The sequence below is a fragment of the Notamacropus eugenii genome, chromosome 3, assembly GCF_028372415.1.
Source record: "Notamacropus eugenii isolate mMacEug1 chromosome 3, mMacEug1.pri_v2, whole genome shotgun sequence".
NCBI classification, from domain to species: Eukaryota; Metazoa; Chordata; class Mammalia; order Diprotodontia; family Macropodidae; genus Notamacropus; species Notamacropus eugenii.
This window is the reverse complement of record NC_092874.1, coordinates 374683138-374710607: the sequence shown is the minus strand read 5'-3', so window position 1 is coordinate 374710607 and position 27470 is coordinate 374683138. Positions and strand designations below refer to the sequence as shown.

The 27470-nt window shown below is 37.4% G+C and overlaps 1 protein-coding gene across 2 annotated transcripts in view; it reads left to right on the top strand.

The window, feature by feature from the left end:
- The window catches only part of TRPM6 (transient receptor potential cation channel subfamily M member 6), a 230288-nt gene that overhangs the window by 33801 nt on the left and 169017 nt on the right, over positions 1-27470 (top strand). The window contains exon 1 of one of the 2 annotated variants that reach the window (XM_072597465.1): positions 14728-15201. The exons of the other annotated variant lie outside the window; for it this stretch is intronic. Within the exon in view, the coding sequence (XP_072453566.1) occupies positions 15184-15201 (18 nt within the window). The 5' untranslated portion in view covers positions 14728-15183. Of the gene's footprint in view, positions 1-14727; positions 15202-27470 lie in introns of those variants that run through there. 2 annotated transcript variants of the gene reach the window in all.

Genomic DNA, 27470 nt, shown 5'->3' with positions numbered 1-27470 from the left:
AGAGTTCTTAAGTCTCTCAAAGCTGCTTTTATTTCTTTATGGTGTTGTCATATAAATTGTCCTGCTCACTTTACTCTAAGTGAGGTAATACTACCTGGGACTCTTTGAAATAATCTCTTTTGTCATTTCATTTGGTGCAATAATATCCCATTACATTCATATGTCTCAATTTCTTCAGTCATTGTTCAACTGAATGAACACTCCTTTATGTTCTAGTTAGTTTCTTTGCTTTTTTTCTTCTTAATTTCCCCTTCAGGATGAGGAACTGTGTTTTGCTTGCCACTCCCCTTCCCTATACCAACTAATTTTCTTGATTTATTTCTGTACCCAACTGTTTGTGGGTGTGTATTGGAACCTCCTTTTGTCTTTCACATAAGAGTGAGGTTCATATGATATCCTTCACCCCTTTCTCCATGTTTATTTTCTCTACTTCTCACTAAAGTCAATTAAGAGGAATGATAAATTCCCTTCTCTTCTTCCTTCTTATATCACTGTATTCCTTTTACTCTCCATTTTTTTTCCTCTGTTAAAACACTCAGTAGAGTAGCAATTTACCCCCCAGGTCTTCTGTTTTTCTCATTTACCTCCAATACCTGTTAAAAATATCAAAATTTTTAGGGTCACTTGTTTCTTGTCACCCAAAAAATGTCAACATTACATTATCTGCCCTTTCCAATTGCTCAAATAAATTTAATTTTCTAGGTTTCTCTGAACTCCTCTTTGTATTTCAAAGTTGCTCTTCAGCTGTGCTATTTTCATCAGGATTATATGAAAGTCTTTCATTTGATTGAAAGTTCTCCCTCCATTCCCAGTCCCTATAGGATAATATTAAGCTTCACAGAGCAAGTTATTCTTGCTTGTAAGCATGTATTTTGCCTTTTGGAATATTATAAATGATGAGCTATTTGGATTAAAAAGGAGAAGGAAAAAAGGAGAAAGAACAAATTACCAGCACCAAAAATAAAAGAATTTACAAGTGAAGAAGCAATAAAGGATATCGTTAGAAGCTGTTTTGACCAACAAAACTGGCAACTATAATGAAATAAAATCAATAATGACAAAAATATAACAAAATTAACAAATTAATTAACAAAACAATTAACAAAATTAACAGATTTTTAACAAAACAATTAACAAATTAACAAAACAAAAACAAAAAAATCAAAATTCAGAGAAAGAAATTGAACAAGTCGTAAATGAATTTAAGAGAAAAAAATCCCAAGACCAGATGGATTCACAAGTAAATTTTATCAAATATTCAAAGAATAATTACTTCTGATACTATTTAAACTACAAATTGTTGTTGCTGCTTGTCTTTCATTTGAATAGATCCAATGACATTGAAAGAAAGAGTGGATTTAAGCGAGGCAGAACCAAATGGCAAAAGAAGGCATCCTACTAAATTCTTTATAGGACACAAACATAGTCTTTTTATTTTACTATTTGCTACTTTATTTTTTATTTGCACTTAATACTATTTTTTCCCAATTACATCTAAAGATAATTTTCAACATTCATTTTTTGTAAGATTTTGAGTTCCAACAACAATACAAGTCATTTCCCAATTGATAAATGGTCAAAGGATGTGAACAAGCAATTTTCAGAGGAAGAAATTAAAGATATCTATAATTATATGAAAAAATGCTCTAAATCACTTTTGATTAGAGAGATGCAAATCAAAACAACTCTAAGGCACCACACCACACCTATTAGATTGGCAAACATGACAGAACAGGAAAATGACAAATATTGGAAAGGATGTGGGAGAGTCGGAACACTAATTCATTGCTGGTGGAGTTGTGAGCTCATCCAATCATTCTGGAGAGCGGTTTGGAACTATGCCCAAAGGGCTACAAAAATGTGCATACCCTTTGACCCAGCAATATCGCTTCTGGACTGTATCCCCAAGAGATCATAAAAATGGGAAAGGGTCCCATATGTACAGAAGTATTTATGGCAGCACTCTTTGTAGTGGCCAAAAACTGGAAATCAAGGGGATGCCCATCAGTTGGGGAATGGCTGAATAAATTATGGCATATGAATGAAATGGAGTACTATTGTGCCATAAGAAATGATGAACAAGGAGACTTCAGAGAGGCCTGGAAAGACTTATATGATCTGATGCTGAGTGAAAGGAGCAGAACCAGGAGAACTTTGTGCACAGCGATGACCACAGTATGTGAGAGTTTTTTCTGGTAGACTTGGATCTTCATAGCAATACAAGGACAAACAAAAAAATTTCACAGTGTTCTTCTAAGGCAAAATGCCTTCCACATTCAGGGAAAGAACTATGAAATTCAATCGTAGAATGTAGCAGATCATTTGTGTGTGTGTGTGTGTGTGTGTGTGTGTGTGTGTATGTGTGTGTTATGTTTTGGTTTGTTATGTGATTTCTCCCATTTATTTTAGTTCATCTACACAGCATGAGTATAGTGAAAATGTATTCAATAGAAATGTATGTGTAGATCCTATATAGAATTGTATGCCATCTTGGGGAGGGAGTGGGATGGTGGGGGTAGGAAAGGGGGAAAAAAATCTAAGTTTTTTGGTAGTGGTTGTAGAACATTAAAAAAAATTAGAAACACAAAGATGTTAAATTCAGCTGTACCTATGGTTTTGATCTTTAATTTATATGAGTAGATGGTAATAGTCATTTTTATTGAGAAATAAAATTGTATCATCAACTTAAAAAAAAAAGATTTTGAGTTCCAAATTTTTCTCTCTTTCTTCCTTCCTCAAGACAACAAGCAATCTGATATAGGTTACATATCTACAATCATCTTAAATATATTTCCACATTAGTCATATTGTGAAAGAAGAATCAGAACAAAAAGGAAGAACCACAAGAAAGAAAAAAATAAAAAGAGAAAATAGTGTGCTTTCATCTGCATTCAGACTCCATAGTTCTTTCTTTGGATGTAAATAATATTTTCTATCACTAGTCTTTTGCAAATGTCTGGGACCATTGTAATCCTGAGAAGAATTAGATATATCATAGCTGATCATCTCACAATGTTACTTTGACTGTGTACAATGTTTTCCTGCTTCTACTCATGTCACTCAACACCAGTTCATGTTTTTTGAGCATTTTTTGAGACAAAATGCTCATCATTTTGTCTTTGTTTTATTTAAATAGTATTTTATTTTTTTCCCAATTACATAAGAAAAAAATTTTTAGCATTCATTTTTACAAGGTTTTGAGTTTCAAATTTTTCTTTCTTCCTCCATCCCCTCTCCTCTTCTGAAAATAGTAGACAGTTTGATATAGTTTATACATGGGCTATCATGTAAAATGTATTTTCATATTCACCACAATTGTGGAGGAAGAAGTTGATCAAAAGGAAATAAAACCATGAGAAAGAATGAAGTAAGGGAAAAAAATATGCTTCAGTCTTCATGCTGAGTTCATCAGTTCTTTATCTGGATATGGATACATTTTCCTTCATGAATCCTTTGTACTTTGTCTTGGATCATTGTGTTGGTGAGAAAAGCTGAGTCATTCATAGCTGATCATTACATGATGTGCTGATACTGTGTACCTTGTTTTCCTGGTTCTGCTCATTTCACTTTGCATCAGTTTGTACAAGTCTTTCCAGGTTTTTCTGAAATCTGCCTGTTCATCATTTTTTATTATCTGATAGTATCCCATTACATTGATAGTCCACAGTTTGTTCAGCCATTCCTCAACTGATGGGCATTCCCTCAATTTCCAATATTTTGCTACTATGAAAATGGCTGCTATAAATATTTTTGCACACATTGATCCTTTTTCCTTTTTGTTGCTCTCTTTGGGATACAGATCTAATAGTGACGTTGCTGGATCAAAGGGTATGTGCAGTTTGGTTGCCTTTTGGGTTTAATTCCAAATTGCTCTCCAAAATGGGTGAATCAGTTCATAGCACCACCAACAGTGCATTAATATCGCAATTTTCCCACATCCTCTCCAACATTTACAATTTTCTTTCTTTGTCATATTAACCAATCTGATAGATGTGAGGTGGTACCTCAGAGGTGTCTTAATTTACATCTCTCTAATCAAAAGTGACTTATAGTACTTCTTCATATGCCTACAGATATATTTGATTTCATCTGAAAACTACCTATTCATATCCTTTGACCATTTATCAACTGGAGAATGGATTATATTCTTATAAATTTGACACAGTTCTCTGGGTGTGTGTATGTTCATCCTTCAATGCCGAAGAAGACCATGCCATCAGAGAAATAACGGCATGACTTGCATTTGACTTTGGTTTTTTTTGAGTGAGGGAGGGCTGTGCAGGTCACCAGCCTCACTTCTCCTCCAGAGCCATCTGAATCTGGTGGCCAGATATTTATCAGGATGATTGGAGATGACCCAGGATGAGGTAATCGGGGTTAAGTGACTTGCCGAAGGTCACACACAGCTAGTGAGTGTCAAGTGTCTGAGGTGAGATTTGAACTCAGGTCCTCCTGACTCCTGTACTGGTGCTCTGTCCATTGTACCACCTAGCTGCCCCCACACAGTTCTCTATAAATTTGAGAAATGAGGCTTTTACAGAGACGCTTGCTGTAAAGATTGTTTCCCAGCTTTCTACTTTCCTTCTTATCTTGGTTGCATTGGTTTTGTTTGTACAAAAGCTTTTCAATTTAATATCATCAAAATGACTTATTCTATATTTCATAATGTTCTCTATCTCTTGTTTGGTCATGAATTCTTTCCCTCCTGAGAGGTAGGCTATTCCTTGCTCCTATAATTTGATTGCTTCATTGTCTCTGGTGTCTTTTAGCAAGATGTAGTTTCCTTCCTTATTTCTTTTAATTAGGCCTATTTTTGCTTTTGCTTGGTCTGAGATCAGAATTGCCACCCTTCTTTATTTTTGTTTTTTACTTCAGATGAAGCATAATGGATTCTGTCCCAGCCCCTTACTTGTACTTTGTGTGTGTCTTTCTCCTTCAAGTGTATTTATTGTAAGCAATATATTGTAGAATTATGGTTTCTGAGTTATCTGCTTCCATTTTATGGGACAGTTCATCTCATTCACATTCACAGTTATGATTGCTACTGGTGTATTTCCCTCCATCCTATTCTTTCTCCTATTTGTCCTCTCTCTCTTTTCACTGTTTCCCACCTAACCAGTGTTTTCCTTCTGTCTACCACTTCCCTGACCTTTACTTAATCTCCTCCCCTCCTACTTCCTTGGTGGATAAGAGAAATTTCTATATTCAACTGATTGTGTTTATTCACCCTTTGAGGCAATACTGATGAGAGTAAAGTTCAAGTGATGTCCATCATCCACCCTCCCATCTTCTCCTCCACTGTAACAGATCTTTCTCACCTCTTTATGTGAGATAATTTACCCCATTCTACTTCTCCCTTCCTTCTGCACCCAATGTAATCCTCTTTCTCATCCCTTAATTTTTTTATGTCATTCCTTCAAATTCACCTAATACCTATATCGTCTGTCCATGCATATCCCTTCTATCTGTACTGTTAGCTATATAATTTTTAAGAGTTATAAGTATAATTTTCCCATGTAGAGATGTAAACAGTTTAGCTTTATTGAATCCCTTATGTCTTCTTTTTCTTTTTCACCTGCATGCTTCTCTTGGGTTTTGATATTGGAGGTCAAATGTTTGATTTAGTTCTGGTCTTCTTATGGATGAAATCTTTCTATTTTATGATTGACCATTCCTCCCCCACCCCCCTCCCTTGGTGTATTACACTTCATTTTGCTGGGTAAGTGATTTTTTGGTTATAGTCCTAACTCCTTTGCTCTCCAGGATATCATGTTCCATGACCTCCAGTCCTTTCACGTTGCAGCTGCCAAGTCCTATGTGATCCTGATTGTGACTCGTTGATACTTTAATGATTTCTTTATGGCCACTTGTCATATTTTTTCCTTGACTTGATAGTTTTGAAATTTGGCTATTATGTTCCTTGGGGTTTTTACTTTGGGATCTCTTTCCCGAGGTGATCGGTGGATTCTTTCAATGCCTATTTTCCCTTCTTGTTCCAGGACATCAGGGCTCTGCTCCCAGAGAGAAACAGGCATTGTCTTTGGCTTCCTGTGCTGATGGCTGCAGGCTCTGACTGTTAACCTGGTGTTGCACTGATGTTGTCCTGGGGCTCATGATGGACCCTCCTGTCCGATGCTGGGGTGATGTAGGAGTTGCCTAGTGCTGCTGGAGGCCTTAGGAGTCTGGCAGCTTACCTGGTGCTGAGCAAGGGTCCTAGTGGTGGTGTCTGGCATGTGCTGAGGCCTGGCAGGGTGTATCCCAGAGGTTTCACTGAAGCAGGTGGGGTCAGGCCTCTGGAGATTGCCTGTTTGCTTGGGGCTATGCTGAAGCACATGGAGGTGTGGCTGCTAGAGACTGCCTGTCTGCCTGGAGCTACCCTGAAAGTTGATGGGCAGGTGCTGGCTGGAGGCTACCTGTTTGCTTAGGCACTGCTAGGGTAGGTATTTACCTGTTTGCCCAAGGCTATGTTGAAGTAAGTAGAGGCCAGACTGCTAGAGGATGCCTATTTGCCCAGGGCTACACTGAATGACATGGTGGTTCTTAGATTCCCCTGGCTATGCTAAGATGTGTGTGTGTGTGTGTGTGTGTGTGTGTGTGTGTGTGTGTGTGTGTGTGTGTGTGTGTGTGTGTGTTTTGGGGGAGGCAGTAGGGGGTCCTAGTGTTGGTGTTTTCCTGCTCCAGCATACTGGGACTCAGGATCTCCTGATAGTTTGCTGAGGTGGGGCTTGCTGGGATGTTTCCTTCCTGTCCTGGGCTGCACACCCCTTTTACCCAAATGAGATAGAACTTCCTTGCTCATTCTCCAAGTTTCTTGGGCTAAAAGATTGCTTTAGCCCTTCTTTTTGCTGGTTTTGCTGTTCCAGGATTTGTTTTGGGGTTCTATTTTATGGTTGTTTGGAGGTAAGGATGGGAGTATTGTGGAGGCTTACTGCCTACTGCACCATCTTGGCCCCCAAAAGTCCCACAATTCCCTGCTCATCATTTCTTATAGCACAACAGTATTCTGTTACATTCATATACCACAACTTGTTCAGCCATACCCCAGTGGATGGGCATCCCCTCAATTTCCAATTCTTTGCCACCACAAAAAGAATTGCTATAAATATGGGTTCTTTTCCCTTTTTTAATGATTTCTTTGGGATACAGACTTAGTAGTAGTATTGCTGGATCAAAGGTATGTATAGTTTTATAGATCTTTGGGCATAGTTCTAAATTTCTTTCCAGAATAGTTGAATCAGATTACAACTCCACCAGCAATGCATTAATGTTCCAGTTTCCCCACATCTTCTCCAACATTTATAATTTTCCTTCTCGGTCATATTAGACAATTGGATAGGTGTGAGGTGGTACCTCAGAGTTGTTTTAATTTACATTTCTCTAATCAGTAGTGATTTAGTGCATTTTTTTATATGACTAATTAATTAGATTAATTAATAAGATTAATTTCTTCCAGATATAGTCTTAATATATAAAACAGGGAGAATCAAAACAAAATTAAAATTACAGGCCAATATCCCTAATGAACACTAATAGAATTTTTAAAAAAATAAAACATTAGCAAATATTTAGCAAAGAGGCTAAAAAACCCCCACAATATAAAGACTATACAGTATGACTAGGGTGAATTTGTATCAGGAATTCAAGGTTGTTTTAGTATTAAGAAAACCATAAACTGAAATAACAATGTTAATGACAAAATTAAAAAGCTATTGACAAAATACAACTATTTCTGTTAAAGACTTAAGAAAACATAGGAATAAGTGAATCTTTCCTTAAAATGATTTATAGTGTATTTCTAAAATCTAAAGCTAACTCATATATATCAGAAATTAGTCAGAATCCTTTCCAGTACAGTCAAGGGTAAAACAAAGATGTCCATTGTCATTTCCTTTTCAACATTGTGCTAGAAATTCTGGTTGTAGAAACAAGGCAAGAAGAAGAAATCGAAGGAATAAAGATGAGCAATGAAGAAACAAAATGATCGCTTTTTAATAGCTGATATGATGGTGTACTTAACCCTAAAGAGTAACTGAAGCAGTCACTTCAGTAAACTTTCATGATATAAAATAAACCCATACAAATCATTATTATTTATGTGTAGTACTATTAAAACACAGAAGAATGATATAGAAAGAGGAATTCTATTTAAAATAACTGGAGAAAAATCACCTTGCTTTGGGCATAGGATTTGCAATGGTTCCCCTCTCCCTTGGTTTTTTGTTTTGTTTTTTCCAAATTAATCTTTAAAGTAAAAAAAAAAAAAGACAAAACTACAGAGCATATAAAATACTTGTGAAACTACTTACCGACATGCACAAAAGAACTAGTATTTCAAAGGTCTTGTCTTCAAAAGCTTAAAACTATACTGAGATCTTTGGGACACTGTAAATATACAACTACAAACCACTGTCGACAGAAATAAAGACAGATCTAAATAATTAGAAACATCTTAATTGTTCATGGATAGAATGAGTCAATGTAATAAAAATGTCAAAACTATCTAAATTAATTTACTTATTCAATGCCATGGCATACAAACTACCAAAAAAATTACTTTAGATTATTAGAAAAAATGTATATTCGTCCTTCATTGTGAAGAAGACCATGCCATCAGAGAAATGATGACATGGCTTGTACTTGACTTTGTTTTTGAGTGAAGGAGGGCTTTTAGAAAAAAATAATAGAGAAATGAATATGGAGAAAAGAAGTTCAAGAATCTCAAGGGAAATAATAAAATGTGAAGGAAGATGGACTACCAGTGCCAGATCTCAAAGTACTCTACAAGGCAGTAAATTTTGAAACAATTTGGTCCTAGTTAAAAAGTGGAGAGATTTATCAGTGGAACAGATTAGTTATATAATATACAAAAGCAAATGTATTAATAGCCTAGTTTTTGATTAAAAAAAAAACCACTACAAATCAACAAAACTCTACTACCGAAATAAGAACTCACTACTTGATAAAAACTGCTAGGAAAATTGACAAGTGATATGGAAGAAAAGACTTGGGCCAACACGTCACCCAACATACTAATATTAACTCCAAATGGATACATTTAGGTATGTATAAAAGTCAAGTCATTCAACAAAATTACAAAAACATGGAAAAAATACCTATCAGGTCTATGGAGAGAAGAAAAGATCATGACCAAATAAAAAGATAGAGAGTATCATAGGATAAAATGGATTATTTAGACTATCTAAAATTAGAAAGGTTAAAATTAAGTTAAAAGGGAAACATTGAACTGGGAAAAAAATCTTTGCAGCAAATTTTTCTGATAAAGTTCTTATTTCCAATATATGTAAGGAAATGAATCAAAATAATTAGAATAAGAACCATTGCTAAATGGTCCAAGGATATGAGCAGGCAGTTCTCAAAGGAAAAAACCCAGCCTGTCTATAACCATATGAAAAAAAATGCTCCAATCAAAGAAATGCAAGTTAAAGCACATCTGAATTTTATCTCATTTCTGTGGGATTAGTAAAGATGCTAACAAAGAAAAATGAAATGTTGGAAGGGATATGGGAAAATAATCACATTTATGCATGGTTGGTGGACCTATGGATGGGTATTACCATTCTGGAAAGCAATTTGGAACTAAATGACTGCTAGGCCTATACATAAAAGAGGTTAAAGAACTAGGAAAGGATACTATATATACAAAAATATATCTAACAGATCTTTGTGTAGTGGCAAAAAAACTGTAACCTAAAAAGTTACCCAACAATTGAGAAATGACTGAACAAGTTATTGTATCTAAATGTAAAGGAACAATCCTTTAAAACGCTTTAAGGAATGAAATAGACAATTTGAAAGAGACATGGAAAGAATCGGATGAAGTGATTAAAGTGGAGGAAGCATAATCAGAAGAATAATTTATACTGTAGCAGAAACATTATCAAAATAAATAATTTTGAAGAATTTTGTAAAGTAGTAAAGTAGGAAATGAGCAGAAGTGGAGCAATTTGTATAACAATGACAATGTACAGAAAACTAGTTTTAAAAACTGGTAAGAACTATGATTAATTCAACGACCATCCATGATTCCAGAAGAATATTTATGATAGAACATATTATTTATCTCTTGACAGAAAGGTGATGAAATAGATAGATTCATAGATAGTATATATAATTATAGATAATATTTATTTATACATATACATACATATATGTACATATTTGTATATAGCTAGGGGGGATTTCTTTCTCTTTTTGGGGGGCTTAATTTTACATATTATAAAGAATTTCCTCCCTTCCCCTTTTTTCAGTGGTGTAGAGGGTGGGAAAGAGAGAAAATAATTTTTTGTTATTTAAAAAATACTTTAAAGTAATATTGGGGGCTACAGTTGTAAAATATTGCGTATACTTCCAGATGAGGATTCCAGTGACTCTGAATTATTTGTCTCAGAACTGTTTTCCAGGTCAATTTTATCTTAATATCAAATATCTTTTATTTTCTTCTATTTTCCCAAATTTTTGATTTTATTATCATATTTTTCATTGATTCGTGGAGTCATTGACTTCTGTTTGATTGATTCTTGTTTTCAGCGAGTCCATTACTTGTATAAGATTCACCACTTACCCTTCCAAGTTCTGTGTTCTTAGCCTGAAGTCTGTGAATTTGTTTTGTTTTGAATTTGATAACTGTATTTCAGTGTAATTGGTTTCCTTTGTAATCTGTATTTTGCTTTATGCCTTTAAAATATTATTCTGAGAAGTGGCTCATAGGCTTCAACAGATTGTCAAAAGATTACAAAAAGGGTTACTACTGTTTTAAGACATCTGTTCTTCCAAATCTGGGACCATATCCAGCGCCAGCCAGTAGAGGGCCCTGCAATCTTCCCTTGATCAGCTGTCCAATCCCTACCCTGTGGCTGGGGTGAAAGTTCTTGAAACTGAGGCTGCTACCTTGAGGCTGCTGATTTTTGATTATAGTGGTATATGCCTGGAGATATCTGCACTTCAATCAGACCAGACCCCCACCCCCAGGCAGTCAGGTCTTTCCTAATATCCTCCCAAGTTACTTTAGGCCATACACCTGCTTCACCAAGACTTTTAATTATTTCTGTCACTCTAAAGTTCACTTTGAGGCATTATTATATATATTTTTGTGGGGAATTTGGGATAGCCAGGTAATTTCCTGCCTTATCCCACCATCTTCTCGGAATCCTCTCATGTAGTACTTGTGAAAAACCCATTTTCTTCTTTGAGACTGTTCTTGTAGTAATGAAATTATTTTCTACTTCTAGGATGGATTTTTGAGCATCCTTAGGACTGCAATAAGTGTCTTTGTTTTGCTTACATCTCCAGCTTTAGCTCCTGAATTAGGACTTTGTACAAAGGTCAAGCTCCAATCCCTGAAGCAATTTGGGGTGGGGTGGTTGGCTCTCCTTAATCTTATCCTAAATCACCTGAGCTTCACTAACTCCCTGGGTTAGTTCCTCTTTGATTTTTGAGGTTCAGGATACTAGATTTTCAGGGCCCTCTATTTTATCTCAGGACAGAGTAGTAGGGACCTGGGAGTCCCTGGGAGTTGTGTTTTTCTGGCTTCCAAGGTTTCTTCTGTCAGTTTGTGACCATGATGGTAGTTTCTGACCATTGGGGCTTTGTTAGAGGAGCATTCTGATGTTTGCCTCTGAACACAGTACCTTGCAGGCTATACTTGTGTCTTCCTTGTCTCTGGACATTGTTGGAGGCTGCTGACTTGTTGATCTGTTTTGGTCCTGTACCTCTCCCCATGCTGGTTCGTGAATGGCTGACTTTTTTGTGCAGTTCTGGAGTAGAAGAAGCCACTTACCGTAGTTTTTGACTCTTAATTATTATTCTCTTACCTGTGATTTTTGCTCTAGTAAGTATTTGGGAGATGTGTGGTCTGCCTCAGTTTTAGATGTTGTCATGTCCAGATGCCCCAGTTCCTGTGATTCTGAACCCCCAGCTGCCAAGGTATCAACCCCATCCTCCAGCCCCAATTGCCTGCTTCATCTCAAGTCTTTCTTTCCAAACAGCAGAAGATGGAAGGAGTGAAAAAGGAAAATATTTAGGGTCAAAAGAAATATTTTCATTATATAGCTAAAATTCCAGGGCCCTGTTCAAAGGATAGTCAGATCTGAAGTAGAACAAAACAATAAATGAACCCCTGACTTGTAGTATCTGCTGATTCCTGAGGTATAAAATGCTCACACTGAAAATTTAGCAGTACAATCCTGATTTCACCTTCATTTTTAATCTGATCTCAGGCCCACCATTATACTTTTGGCTCTCTCCATGCCGTTTTTCTTGCTTTCCAGTCTCTACTTTTGTCTTCTCATCTCACTTCCTTTTACCCTCTACTTTCCAATTCTACTTCTGGGAATAGTAATTAAATCACTAGTAGCATTCCTGATGAGGAAATCTTAATCAGTTGCCCTATTGATACACCACCTGCATTTATAGAGCATTTTAAAGTTTGCAAAGTTCTTTACAAATATCCTCACAACAACTCTGGGGGGCAGATGTTATTGTAATCATGCCCTTTTTGCAGATGAGGAAACAGAAGCAAATAGAGATTAGTTGACTTGTCCAGGGACATGCAACTAGTAAGTATCTGAGGCCAGATTCACCATCAGTTCTTCCTGCTTATGAGTCCAGTGTTCTTATCCATTGCACTACTTTTAGTTATCACTGTTTCTTACTACCCTGTCCGAAATATCTCATCCCTGGCCACCATTCTTTTGTGTGTGTGTGTGTGTGTGTGTGTGTGTGTGTGTGTGTGTGTGTGTGGTCTTCCACCATTAGAATTTAAGCTCCTTGAGAGCAAGGGTTGTCTTACTTGTATTTATGCCTCTAGCCCTTATCACAGTGCCTGGTACATAATATCTTATTCATTCATTCATTCAAGATAATATAGGTATTTGAAAGAATAGAGTTCAAGTGTGTTCACAGGTGAAAAGAATAACAGGGTAGCTCATGCAATGAATGTCACAGAAGAGCTTGAAGAGACAAGTGTGTGAGCTAAGTGGGTAGAAGCCAGGGATGGGCAAGCTGGATGGACTCCCTAAAATTCTTGAACTCATGTAGGTGGCAGAACAGGAGTGGCTATCAGTATCATTCACAACAATAACACAAGCACCAACATGCCTGAGTGATTGTGGAGGCCAGCTCTGCAATGTGTTAGGATACACCCATAATAACTGACCAGGCCATTTATCATGATTCTCTTGTACTCTGTGTATAAATTATACAATTCAATAATTCACTTTGTAAGATCAAAGATTTTTGTCTTGGAGAAGAAAACATGCATTTATGTAGTGCTTGGGAGGTAGGTGCTATTATTATCCCCATTTTATAATTGTGGAAATTGAGGTAAAGAGAAGGTAAGTAACTTGCCCTGGAATTATAGAGTTTTTTAGTATCTGAGTTCTCTCTGTCTGTCTGTGTTTGTCCTTCATTTTCGAAGAAGACCAAGTATCTGAGTTAAGATTTGAACTCAGCGCTTCCTGATTCCAGGCCCAACCCTCTGTATACTGCAGCATTTAGCAGACTCAAGGGAGCTTAGAGGTCATCTTGCCATCTTCTCTTTTACAGATAAGGAAACTGACTTTTAAGCCTCTCCAGGAAGTAAAGGAAAAGCTCTTTCCCCTCCAATGCCTTTAAGTCACTGAGGAGAAATTGGTTTTCATTTTTCACTGGTATATGATAAATTAAGGAGTTTTATCTATACTTGGTTTCTCACAATATTGTAAGAAGAAAACTTTATTATCTCCATAATGATTTGAAGAGGCATTTTTAAAGAAGTACAAAAAATAAGATAAAACAAGACAGTTTAAAGGCAAATAGTTCTTTGCATTATAAAGATGATGGGTTTGCCTTTGCCATTATCATCTTCAAGCATAGCGATGAGAAATGGAATTGCCTGGTAAAATTTTTTTCTTTTTGGTAGCAATCAGGGCCACACAGCTGAGGCCCCAGGGCCTTTTGATACCAGGCTGGTGCTCTATCTACTATACCACCTAGTTGCCCTGTAAATTTTTTTTAAAATAGTAACAATAGTGATTTTGCTTGTACTATCCTGCTGCTCAGATACTGCCTCAGAATAGAACTCTGTAGGTCTTAGACTGAGGGAAGAAAGAGTTAAATTCAGCAAACATTTATTATGTAACTGTTATGAGCAATCCACCAACAAGTCTTTATTAATCTACTTTATTCCAAGCATTGTGCTGGAGTCCGGGAATACAAAATGAAGCAATCTGTTGCCTGAAGTTTCTATTCTATGAGAGGCAGGGTAAGAAAAGAACTTGTGCCCACATTTTTTTCCAGGGCAAAGGAGCCCAGGAGGACACAGCAGATGCATCATGCTGTTTGAGTAGGGCACGGGTGAAAAGCAGTATTTGGTCATGTGTGTCCTTTGCTTTTGAAGACAGACCTTGGCAGTTTCCCTCCTCATGCATCTGTCATGCCTGAAGGTGAGCAGAATAAGTAGGCTGATAAGGATGGGAGCAGCCCCAGGCCAACTGGGAATCTGGGAAGATGGAGGAAGGAGTGCACCGAGAAGACTGGTGATGACTTCTGAGACCCTGCCTGACTAGGACCAAGATTATATTTAAGGAAAAGTGTCGCATGGGTTCTTAACCGCGGGTAGACGGCAGGGGACGCAGAAAACTGAATGAGGGGGGGAAATGACATCTTTATTTTCACCTTCTAACTGAAATCTAGCATTTATTTATTGACAAAGGCAATGAATGTAATTCTGCCCATAGACTTCATCAGACTGCCAAAGGTGTCTATGACACAATAAAAAGGTTAAGAACTCTTGACCAGGGTCAGATTCCAGGAAAGAGAAGAATTGGCAGAGCAATTGCTGGAGAAAATCCCGAAGGCGGGGTAGGACTCAGGGAGGTGGAAGAGAGGAGTAGGTGGGACAGTGAGGAGTCGAGGATCATGAAACTGAGAAGAGCTGGAAGGAAATGGGAAAGAAAAGGCTCTGTTCCCCATGCGTGTGAAGACAAGTCCCAGGAGAAGGAAGTTGGCTGCAGGTGGACAGCGCCCTGGAGGTTGGAATCCCTGTTAAGTGGGGATTGCTCTGTTTTCTCCACTGGGAGGAGGAGAAGGAGGCTCTGAGAGACGCGGCGAGCGTCCAGTCCCGCAGGACTTCCCCGCCCTGGGCATCACACCGGCCTACGGAGAAACGCGGATTGCCCAGACGCGATGAGAGTGCAGCTCGAGGTAATACCAGACCCTTGGAGGGGAGGCTGAGCTGGGCGGAGGGAGGACTGAGGAAGAGATGGGTGTGCATCCCCAGCGGAGCCAGAGGAATAGTCTTCCTAACTTTGCGGCTTTCCCGCTCAGCTTGGAGTCTGGCAGCGAGTGACTGACAGCAAAGCTCGGGGAGGCAAGGGGAGAAGGGTCAAGTCCCGGGGTCCGAGTGCCCACCCCGGGATCTTCCAGCTTGGGTCCGAGAAGCGCGCTGGAAACCAGATGCTGGGGTGGAGAGAAGACTAAGCACTTGTCAGCGTCTCTGCTACAGTAGCGATTGTGGGTTGTCAATTTTAAGTCAATTTAGGCAGGTCCTCACTTATATCAAGAGGTACTAATTATAAGGATGATAATGATGACATTTTGCTTGTTTGGAATTCGAAATTCGATTCAATTTAATATTTATTTGGTTTTGAGTTAATCGAAGTGGAGCGGTGGAGAGATCCCCCGATCTGGAGTCAAGGGCTTAAGTTCGAATCCCATGTTCGGAGTTGACTAATTGTGCACTCAGCTCTCCGGGTTTGCTTTCCCTCCTCCTAATACCCTTAGACTCAGAATAGTAAAACTAAATCTTAAGAGTTTATTTCGTTAAAGTCCAGAAATGTCATACCATGGAATCAATGCTCTGCTGCTAACAAACTGTGATCTCTCCGGGCCTCAGTTTCCTCACTTGCAAAGTAAGATTCCTTCCAACTCTAACTACCAGCGCTATAGCCCTTACTTGGGTGAGGGTATGGTGTCCCCATTGTAAAGCTAAACCACAATAAAAGATGTTGCAGTCGGATGATTTTCTTAAGAGGTCAATTAAAGCAATAATCCATAATCTAATTGATTGATAAGGTGTGCTCCTGAAGTCTGGAAATCCAGCCCCACAAATGCAGGCATTTTTCCCCTTAAGTTACGCGTGTATGCATAATGTATACATATAATATAAATAGAGAACACATAATACTTTATGTATACAGTACTTCATTTATATGCGTAACTACATATTTTTGCACCTGTGATTTCTTTAATATGGGAGCTCTCCTTCCAGAAACTCCCTCTACTTGAAATACTTGAAATATACTTGAAACTATTATACAGTTCAGAGAGTGGCATGAGGTCACTATGAGGTTTTAAGTGATTTCCTTAGGTTTTTGCAGCCAGCCAGAATGTGTCAGAAGAACTAGGTCTTCTTGACTCCTGGATCTCTACCTACTATCCCAAGCTGTCTCTCACAAGACTGGACTCATGCAAATTTTCATATTTATGTATATATGAATATTGATTATGGATTCGAGATAGATTCCCTAGAAATAGGGAATTAGGGTTGGCTTTGTTTTCGATGTCACTCCTCCTTTGTGAAATCTTTGCTGAGATTTGTGTTTGGAGGGGATATTTGAGATTTCTCTACAGTTGATAAGGGTTTGCTCACGTGGCTCGGATGGAATGAGAGCCAACTCCCTCCCCCACACACACTTTATTATTTCTTCTGCCATTGTTTCCTTAAGATCCTTCAACGTCTCTGACTCAATGGCTAATAGACCCCCTGAGCTGTCATCTGATCTGCTGACTTAATCTACAGAATCTTGGGACTGGCCAGCTGACATCACCACCTGTCTTTTCTGTCCGCTCCTTCCCTTGTCTCCCAGCTTTAGCACATGGCTTGGGGCTGCCTTGTGATACCATTCAAGTCAACCTTATTCTGTTCACCTTCAGGCGTGATCAGCTACTTGGGGTGGAGACTGCAAAGGTCTCTATTCAAAAGCAAAGAACACAGTCTTGTAAATAGCGCTTTTCACCTTTTTAGAGCTTTCTTTCATGTGTTAACTCCTCCCAATTGGCTACACATACATGTGAGTATATATATAGAGAGTATTACATGTATATACACATACATATATAAATGCATGATCTTTATGCTTTTTTTCCTGCAAGAATAGGAAATATGTTTTTGTATTTGTGGGGCTGGATTTCTAGGTTTCATGAACATACCTTATCGATTATGATTTAATTATTTATGGATTAAATATGAATGATTGCTTTAATTGACCTCTGAAGAAAGCTGTCTGACTACAGAGGGACTGTCTTGCTTTTTTGCTCATATTCTCAGGATGTGGTACATAATAAATAATTAATATTTTTTATTTATTCATTCAATCACAGGCACTATTTTCCAAGTAATTTTCTTAACTGGAGTCTTTGCTAGGTCTCACAGATTTCATTCCATTTTTATTTTAATAATTGAATTAGGGCTATATGCTATCCACGAAATCTTTTTAAAAGGCATGTTTTATATTGCACATATAAATGTGTGCCAAACATTTAAATGCTTTGCAAATATTATGTCATTTGATTCTCACAACAACCCTTCAAGATGTAGGTAGCTGTTATTAGTTCCATTTTGCATTTGAAGAAACTGAGGCAAACAGAAGTGAAGTCACATAGCTATTAAGTGTCTGAGATCAAATTTGAACTCAGGTCTTCCAGACTCCACACTCAACATTCTATCCAGTGTACCCATTTAATTGCCGTTGTCCATAAAATATCAAAAAGATCCAGAAATAGACTTTAGTTGTTCTTGGAAGTTACTTCCATGGAGGATTTATGGAGAGATGTGGAGAAAAAAATGGTTAAGAATGAGAAAATATGGATGGGTTGGAATCTGCATTGATGGAGAAGGTAGCCACAGGTATAAAAGCACGAAGTCAGCTTTTTTTTTTAAATAAAAATTTACCTAAAAATAAAAAACAGCAACAAAATTCAACTACCTCAAAAGCTGCCTATCAATGCCATATTTTATCCTTTTATGTAGTATGTCATAAACCTCATTTCCTTTCTAGAAGTCATAATCCTTTCGATAACACATAATTAAGCTTCTAGGGTGCAATATAAGATTTTATAGAACATTCAGAGAGTAAATGGTTCAGGACAAATTCCAAGAAGGATGAGGTACTACTTGAAAAAATTTAAATTGTAAACCAACTCACTCTGATCCTTTCCAGTTTCCAATATAAAGACAATATAACACCCAGTTCAGTTTTTGAGAAGGCTTGGAGAGAGTGTGGCTAGCAAGGTAAGGAACATTCCATGGGGAGCCAGGCTGAGATATTTCTCTTTTATCTCAATGGCTAACTCTCGTGTCTAGATAGAGGTGAGGCTTGCAGCATTATGTGAGTATCGTGATTACTGCCCTTTCATGACTGGATTGTCCTTTCTGCTTGTTTTTAAAATATTTTTTTTACATATATGTATAAAACTGTGGGTGTATAAATGTAAAACCTTATATATAGTTCTGAATGTATTTCCTTCCTACTCCACCCACAGGAAGTATTATTTACTTCCAATAAAATATGGAGAAAGAAAAAAAATAAATTCCACAAAACAAAATTTAAAAGTCTGTTTTTATATGTGATAGATACTACAGACTTAAGCCCCAGCTTTTTATTTTGAAGCTCACACCATACCTGGAATTCACATTGGAAGTGCCTACCTGTCCTGTAACCTCTCCCTCTGATTGGATGATTCTTCCCAGAAAGGGAGATATTTAAGAGAGGGGGCTGAGGCAAGCCATGTCTCATTTCTCTCCTGGTTTACCGCTCTGGATTTCCCCTACAAATCTTCCACCTTTCTGTTTTCTCTCTTTCATCTTCCTTTTCTATGTAGTCTTCCTCGATTAGAGGGTAAGGTCCTTGAATGCTTCTTGACATTGTTTTCCCATCTTGGCAGAGAATTGATGTCGCTATCTTCCCATATCTCTTTTTTTGGAGCCAAGTTTGGTTACTGTATTTTTGCAGCATGTAGTGTTGGTTGCTTTGCTGTTTCCCCCTTCGCATTGTCTCAGTCTGTGTTTGTGTTCATCCTTTTGCTGATTCTGCTTACTTCACTTTGTATCTTACCATGCTAGATTGTATTCATCATGTTTATAATATTTTGCATAGCCCTACCCCATTTAAATCCAACTCATGTATAAAGTTATGGTATCACCTTCCAGATGTCATGGTCCTTTTCCAGAAGGAAGGATAAATAACAAGAAAGTATTTTCCTTCGTATGTGGACTGCACTCTCCTGTTTCTGCCTAGTAGAATTCTTAGTTTTCTTTAAAGTCTAGATCAAGCTCTACCTGCCTCATACTGGGGCCTTTCCTAATCCTCTCCCGCCAATAACTACTCCCTTCTCAGTACTGAGTATTTATTTTTGTAAATGCATTGTTTCCCTGATGGAATGTTGGCTCCTTGAGGAACTCACTTTGTCTCTGTATTTTCTGGGCTTAGATTGTACTAAACACTTAAAAATGAATTTTGATTAATTGATGGCTAGAAATTACCTACCCGATCTTTGGGATCAAATGTGAAAGTGTCTTTTTAAACCCTTTCACCTTTGGGGACCAGCTTCTTAGTCTGCCAAAACAAATAGAGCAGTCTAGTTAATCCTTAAAATCCTTTTCATCTCTCTATAAATGCAAAGGAAAGGAAAAGGGAGTCCTTTGAACTCACTTCTGGAAGAAGTAGGAAGGCATTCTATGTGTTCTCTTGCTTTGTTCTGGATCTAGTTCTGTTGATAATTTGGAAAGTTAGATGGGTTTGGTTGAGATGGAAAAAGTTTCAGAGATTGCAACTTAGAGACAAAACTAGGGAAGCACAGAACTCAGCTAGAGTTTGGCTGGCTATAGGCAAACTTTCCTTTCCCATTTTGTGGTGCCATCGATATGAAATTAATTCATTGTTATATTCAAATGAATATTATCTAGGGTAAACTCTCTTCCTTACTTTCAAACCAAGCCAATAAAGAATTTAAAAGAACCATTCATTGGTATATAGAAATATATATTTTTTCAATGCAAAACACCGGGTTGGGAATTTAGCTGTATTATTAATTATAGTTATGTTTATTATATTTAATTAGAGCAAACCCTAAAGCAAGCCTTTTTAACCTGGGGCAGTGAACTTGAAAAAAAAAAACCCAACTTTGATTGCATTTCAGCATAATTGATTTGTTTGGAAATTTTATGTATCTTATTTTATGCATTTAAAAACATTCTGAAAAGGGTCTCTAGTGTCACCAGATTACCAAAGGGGTCTGTGACACAGAAACAGTTAAGAAATATCTACTTTAAGATTATAAATTGCAGAAAAGATACTGATTGGATTGAGTAAAAGAATTTTCTAATCCAGGCAGGGTGTTCCTTATCGAGGAAATCACAAATCCTCCCCTTATCCATTCCTAGACATTAGGGAGTGAGGCAGCCATGCCTAGTGGACTGAGTAGATAAGACTTAAGATACTGCAACCCAATCTGACTCTGGGCAAGTCATTTGCCTCTAAGTGTCCCAGGCAACTAACTCTTTAAAAGGATTATAAATTGCAGAACAGCTGCAGAACTGCATTGAGAGAGGGAATTTTCTCACTGGCGGTTCCCTTTATCAATGAACTCTCGGTCCTGTTTCAAAAAAAAGAAAAAGATTAGCTTAACAAGAAGTATGGTATTTAGTAAGAAAGAAACCTGGATTTGAAGACCGAAGTTCAGTTAGCCCTGAGAGGTTTGGTGAGTCTGCCTGCCTCTACTTCCTCATCTACAAAAAGGGCATAATGACAGCTGTATTATGGAGGTCAGAGGGCTGTTAGGAGTTGTTTGTTGTTGTAAACCTTAAAACTCTTTTTAGCTGTCTGTTGTTGAATGAGATTGATATTTTGCCAGGCTTTCTGTACCTTTTGTCATTTTCTAGGGAAGGGGAGGCATGGAAGTAGCCTGCCTGACTGGAAACAGCTTGTTGAGCGTGGCATCATGGGCAAATGCCCATGGATAGTACCTTTATGTTACTAGGGCAATATAGACTGTTTTCTCTTTATTTCTCTGGAGAGCTGAGTATTTTTATTTCTGAATAATATCTTCACTGCATAGTATTTTTTTGTAATTGGGCCTGTGGTGGTTTTTTTGTTTTTTTTTGTACGTTTGTTTTTTGTTATAGAATATTCTCTGGAACTCTGTATCAAAACAGGTATCTTCAACTGCTCTGTAATTCATAGGCTGAGAGAGCTGCCTGGGGGGCACTTAAGGGGTAAGTTATTTGTCCAGTACTAGAAGCAGGACTTTCACTGACATCCTGCCTGCTCATCTCACTCCCTACTTCACAGACACCGGAATAGGGACTGGACCTGTGATTTGATTGGCATGGGGAGCTCCCAGATGAAGAAGGTCCCTCTACCAATTCAAGCTGGCATAATTTATAATCTCAAAGAGTTGCTTTGAGCACTGAGACCTCAAAGGACTTGTTCAGGGTCACACAAAGTGTTAAGACTTATTATGTCTTCCTGGTTCAAATGCTAACTTCTTTCTGCATGCATCCCTGACTGTCCCTAGAAGCAGTTAGTAGGAAAGTGGATAGAGGGCTGGGCCTGGAGTCAAAAAGACTTGAGTTCAAATATAGCTTGAGAAACTTCCTGGCTGTGTGATGCTGGACAAGTGACTTAACTTACATGTCTTAGTTTCCTCTGTTGCAAAATGGGAAGGATAATAGCACCTACCTATTGGTTGTTGTGAGGATCAAATTCGAGAAAACTTGTAAAAGTACTGGGCACAGTGCCTGGCACATGCTACATTCAGAATGCTTATTCTCTTTGCGAATTCCTAATACATACGAAATGCCATCACAGTGGGTTTCTGATAATTATTTACAACAAAATCTTGTTTATGTCAGAACTCTGCCATGTATGATTTACCCCCGTGTCAAAGTGGGCAGCAATAGAATAGAGTTTTAAGAACTCTAGAGTAACATCTTTGCTTCAAAGATCTGTGTGATTTTTTTTTGGGGGGGGGGTTAATATGAGTACTTCCTACATGATTCATAATCGTATGACTAAGTAGATCACTAATTTATGAATGATAGCTTAAAAGCTGGAAGATATCTTAGAAGCCATTTAGTCCAATTCTCTCATTTTAGAAACTGAGGGTTGGAGAATTAAAGTGACTTACTCAAGGTCATGACAGTAGTCAGTGGCTGAGCAAGGACTCACACCCATGTATGTACCCTCCCTTCAGATTCAGCCCTCCTTACATACTGCCAGGCTGTTTGCCCTCAAGGATTATTACTGTAATACTCTTTTCCCCTCCCCATCATCCAAACCGGTCATGAACCTCTTTTACTTGGTGAGGCTAGTCGTCTATTAGGCATGACATTCTTGCATGACTAATAGAAATGAAAATCACCCACCTCACCTTACCTTACCTTATGTGAGTGATACTGAGGTTCTGTCTACAAGCATAGATTGCCACTCCCCCATCCCCCAAAGCCCCTCACTTTGATTCAGCCATCCCTGCTATATCTCCTCCCTGTAGTGGCTAACCTTGAGAGAACTGTCTACAATGAGTCTCTCCACTTTTTCTTACTCTCTTTTCAACTCTGTAGTCTAGTTTCTAACCTCATCATTCATCTGAAACTGCTCTCCAAAGTTACTAATGATTTAATTGCCAAATTCAGTGGCATTTTCTCAGTTTACATCTTGACCTTCTTGACCTCTCTGTAATCTTTGACACTGTCTTTGGTAATCCTTTCTTGGTTCTCCTCCTACTTGTCTGACCACTGCTTCTCACTTTTTTTATTGGATCTTGAAGTCAGTCCCGTTCACCTCCAGGCTCTTCCCTGGTCTCTTTTCTGTTTCTACTATTTCTCTTAGTGATCACTTTGGCTCTCATGGTTTTGCTTATTATCTCTACACAGATGACTGTCAGATAACCTTTCCTCTGAACCCCAGTCTCACATATCCAAGTACCTATTTAGGGTGTCCTGTAGACATGAAGGTACCTGTGAGAGGGTATGATATTGAAGTTTGGAAAGTCAAGAGGCATTTGGAGGAACTTACTACTGAGAGAAGGGGATCAGCATGGTGGAGGACCAGCATGACCTTTTTAAAAAAATGCTAAATACTGAAATATTTATTTAAAATGGACAATTTTAATATTTAAAACTTCATGCTGGAACACTTTTAAAGAACCGACATCAAGAGGTTACATTGTGGTAGAAGCTTGGGTTGAACTTTGGTGGGCAACTCTTAAAGGTCTCCAAAAATCCCTTTCTTCTATGAGAATCATCATTATTATTCCAAGAGCTATTGCAGAGAAGCCAAAGCAAAGAATCGTTGATTGCAACAAGAATTTTTCAGGAATGTAGCCAACAGTAGCAAGTATGAAAACAATTAATCCAATTATGACCATTATTCCTCCAATGCAGAGAATGATGAGGGGTTTTCGGTATTTGGTCCAGAAAATTACTTCTTGCCTTGTCTGTTGAGAAGTATGTTGAGGAGGGCCCGATGGAGCAACAGCGTTGACTATACCCATCCTTGTGTTCCAACCAGATGAGTTTTTTGCTTGGTTTACTTTCTGGACTCCCAGGTGAGGAGAGTTAGCTGTGAGGGAGGTTTAAGGGTGGAACTGTAATTGGGGCCTGGTGTTGACTTCTGGAAAGGTCTGAAAAGAAGCAAAAATTAAGGCTTCACATCAGGAAAAGTGTGATCATTAGAACCATCCAAAAGTCATATAGACTTGCCTCTGGAGGCAGTCTGGAGGCAGGCTTCAGTCACAGGCTAGATGACTAAATAATCCATTAGTTAACTAACAAAGCATTTGTGAAGGACCTACTCTGTGCTGGATCATAGTCTCTACCCTCCTGGAGCTTATATTCTATTGCAGGAAATGAGTGAATATATGTCAATATGTTTGTATAATATAAGCAAAGTATATACAGGGTAATTTCTAGGAGGAAACACTAGTGGAGAACAGGATAGCATAGAGAAAATGGTTGAGTTGATAGGTGAAACAAACTAGGAATTCTAAGAGGTGATAGTGAGTGGGGGGTGGGGGGAACAGCCTGTACAAAGGGACAGAGACATAGAGCGAATGTTCTAAGAGAGGGATAGTAAGAAGACCAGTTTGGTAGGATTGTAGAGAGCTTGGAAAAGGGTAATTTGTAATAAATTTGGAAAGGTAGGCTGGAGTCAGGTTGTGCAGGATTTTAAATGCCACATAGATGAGTTTGGATTTGATCCTGTTGGCAATAGGGAGCCAGTTGGAGGAGTTCATTGAGCAGGTGAGTAAAATGGTCAGTCCTTTGTTTTAGACAGGAGTGTGCTTGGTAAATGTTTAACAACTGGCTCACCAAAAATAAAATAAAGGCTGGGAGGAAAGATAGTATGCTAATAACTAAGTAACAAATTATGTAAGGATAAATTGGAGATAATCTCTGAGGGAATACATTAGGATTTTATAGATGACTTTCAGAAGACAGAGGGAGGATAAACCTTGAACATAAACTGGCCCCCTCCCATCTATTTGAGTTTTGTAAAAATGAGTCTTTTCCCCACATGTGGTATTTTTATGGGACAAAGTGGACCTGTGTCCTACATTTTTCTCTCTATAGGAAAGAGAAGGAACTGTTCATCGACAAATGATTTATTTATAAAATAGGTCCACCTGGTGTTTTTCAGGTGTTTGGCCTGGATTAGTTAATCCTTTAGTTAATCATTCTTTGAGACTGCTACTGTCAGCCTCTGCTGTAGCTTTATAAACAAACAACCTACAGCAGGTTTTTGTCCTCTTCTTGCCTTGTTACCCAAGGTGGGTTTACTCTTTGACCTGATGGTAAACAAGTGAACATTGTTGGATTAAGAAATACAAGTTGTAGAAAGCCCTAAAATTCAAATCTTGGCACTATTTGGAATTCTCAGACCAGTCTCTTAAGGCAAATATAAACTAATTCAAGCTTTTAACTGTTAAGATCTTAAACAATCTAGAACAGAATTCATAGGCAAATACTAAGTAGCACAAGACTGGACCTTTCTGTCTGATTGTTTTGCTGGAGAGTTCTTTAACTTTATAACCGGTGACTTTAAGAAAGAAAGAAAACAGCTTTTTCACAGGGACTCCATCTTCATCTTTTTCACAGTTTGACAAATACTGTTATCATTCTAGTGCATTGAATACAGTGAAGTTGTATGAGAAATACCCTTGATAGACTATAAGCTTTTAGAGGGCAGGAAATTTTTCACTTTTTTCTCTGTATCCCCAGCACCTAGCACTGTGCATGGCACACATAGAGTAAGTAGGGTCTTAATAAATACTTGATGTCTATGTCAATCTATATAAATCTATCTATCTATCCATCCATCATCTATCTGTCTAATATATCTATGACATGGGGCATCCCATTTACCCAATGGAAAAACTTTTCTATAGTCTAGAATTTCTTTTTATAGATATCTATATCAAGCATTTATTAAAAGTACTTACTATGAGCCAGAAACTGTGCCAAGAGCTAGACACATATAAAGACAGGCAAATAAGACAGTCCTTGCCTTCAAGAAGATTACCCTATTGATGAATGAGCTTGTTAGATTTTTTTTAGCTCTCATTCAGGTTCTAAATTAAAGGATGTTATTTATTAATTTTTTTTTTTTATTCAAGAATATTTTTCTTTGCTGAGCTTAATACACTATAAATAGAAGCTCCCAATCTGTGGCTTCTATTTAGGTGACAGCTATCTCTGAAAACAGAGGAATAGCAAGACATAGGCCTATGTAATATGAATAAGCAGGAGTTGAAGAAATGTGGAAGATGGAACTCTGGGACTCAATTTCCCTTTCTGTAAAATGAGATTAGATCAAATGATTATGGTGGTCCCTTCCTGATCGCAATCCTATGCCTCTACTATTAGAGAAGGGAATCAGAGTATAATATCTGCTAATTCTTTTAAAATTACAAATAGATTGATTACCTGTTATCTGAGCAACAAACTGTGAAGATATACATGCTGAGAATTTGTTTATTTTGATAGATTTGAAGTCTGGTGCATGTGGTGCTTATAGTTGAGACTGTTTCAAAATCTAGTCGTATAGATTCACATGTTCCCATACCTGAACATTATTGTACAGGTCCTAGGAAGTTGTCATGACTTTTGGCTTGTAAGTGAATTCCTCAAAGTTGTCTTAATGAACATTTCTCTGTTGATTATTTATTTTGAATCAGTTTTTCAGCTTGTAGTTTGTATTTCATCTTTTAAAAGCCACTTGTTTATACCCTCTGGCTAGGTGGCATAGTAGAGTGCTAGACTTGGAGTCTAGAAGACTTGAATTCTGATCCTACCTCAGACACTTATTGGTTGTATGATACTGTCCCTTAACTGCTCTCAGCCTCAGTTTTTTCATCTGTAAAACAGGAATAATAGTATCTTCCTCTGACAGTTGTTGTGAAGAAAAATAATTTATTTCTATATCTCACTTTCTAAACTTTAGAGCATTATATAATTCTAGCTACTGTTATTATTGTTTATAGAATGATAGAATCTGATAGATTAGCACCACTTCACTGTAGATTTTAGATATCTCAATTTTTATTAGAATTGTTTAATGCAAAGACTTTCCCCAATCCACAGTTTTCCTTTTAATTCTGGATACGTTGATTTTATTTATGTATAATTTTTAAATTTTATATGATTGAGATAGTCTATTTTGTCTTTCTTAATCTGTATAGTTTATCATCCTTCCCCATCCATATACATTAAAATGCATATATATTACTTAATTTTTGATGGCATATCTTTTTAGATTTAGATCATTGATCCATATTTTGAAATTTATATGATACAATACACTTAACTAAATCTTGTTTTCTGCCAAAATGTGTCCTAGTTTTCCCAATAGTTCAGTCTGCTAAAGAGAGAGACCCAATAATTTCTTACATCATTGATTGGCTTACAAGAGCATTTGCTAATAGGTATTGCTAATCCAATTAGTTGATTTCAGTGTTGTAGTCAAAATGGAGCCTAAAAGAAATTTGATCTTACACATATTTGATAATGCATAATAGCTTTTGTTCTTCATAACATCAGACATATATAGCACACTTTAGTACACTAATGCACAGTTGTCAAACATGCATGGTGGACTAAATCAAATTAAAATACAGTTGGGAAATATTTAACAAAATATAATGTTAGCATGTAGATTTCTTTTTAAAAATTATATTTTATTTTATTAAATATTTCTCAATTATATATTTTTACTATTAATTAAAAAAAAATTTTGAGTTCCAAATTCTCTCCCTCCTGCCCCTTTCTCACCCATTGCATATGTGGTTTTTCTAAATACATATGTATGTGTATGTGTGAATTTATATATACATATATACATATATGTGTGTGTATATATAAACACAAAAAGATGCCCACAGGGATCCTTAGGATAGCCTGCTTGTCCCCATTTCTT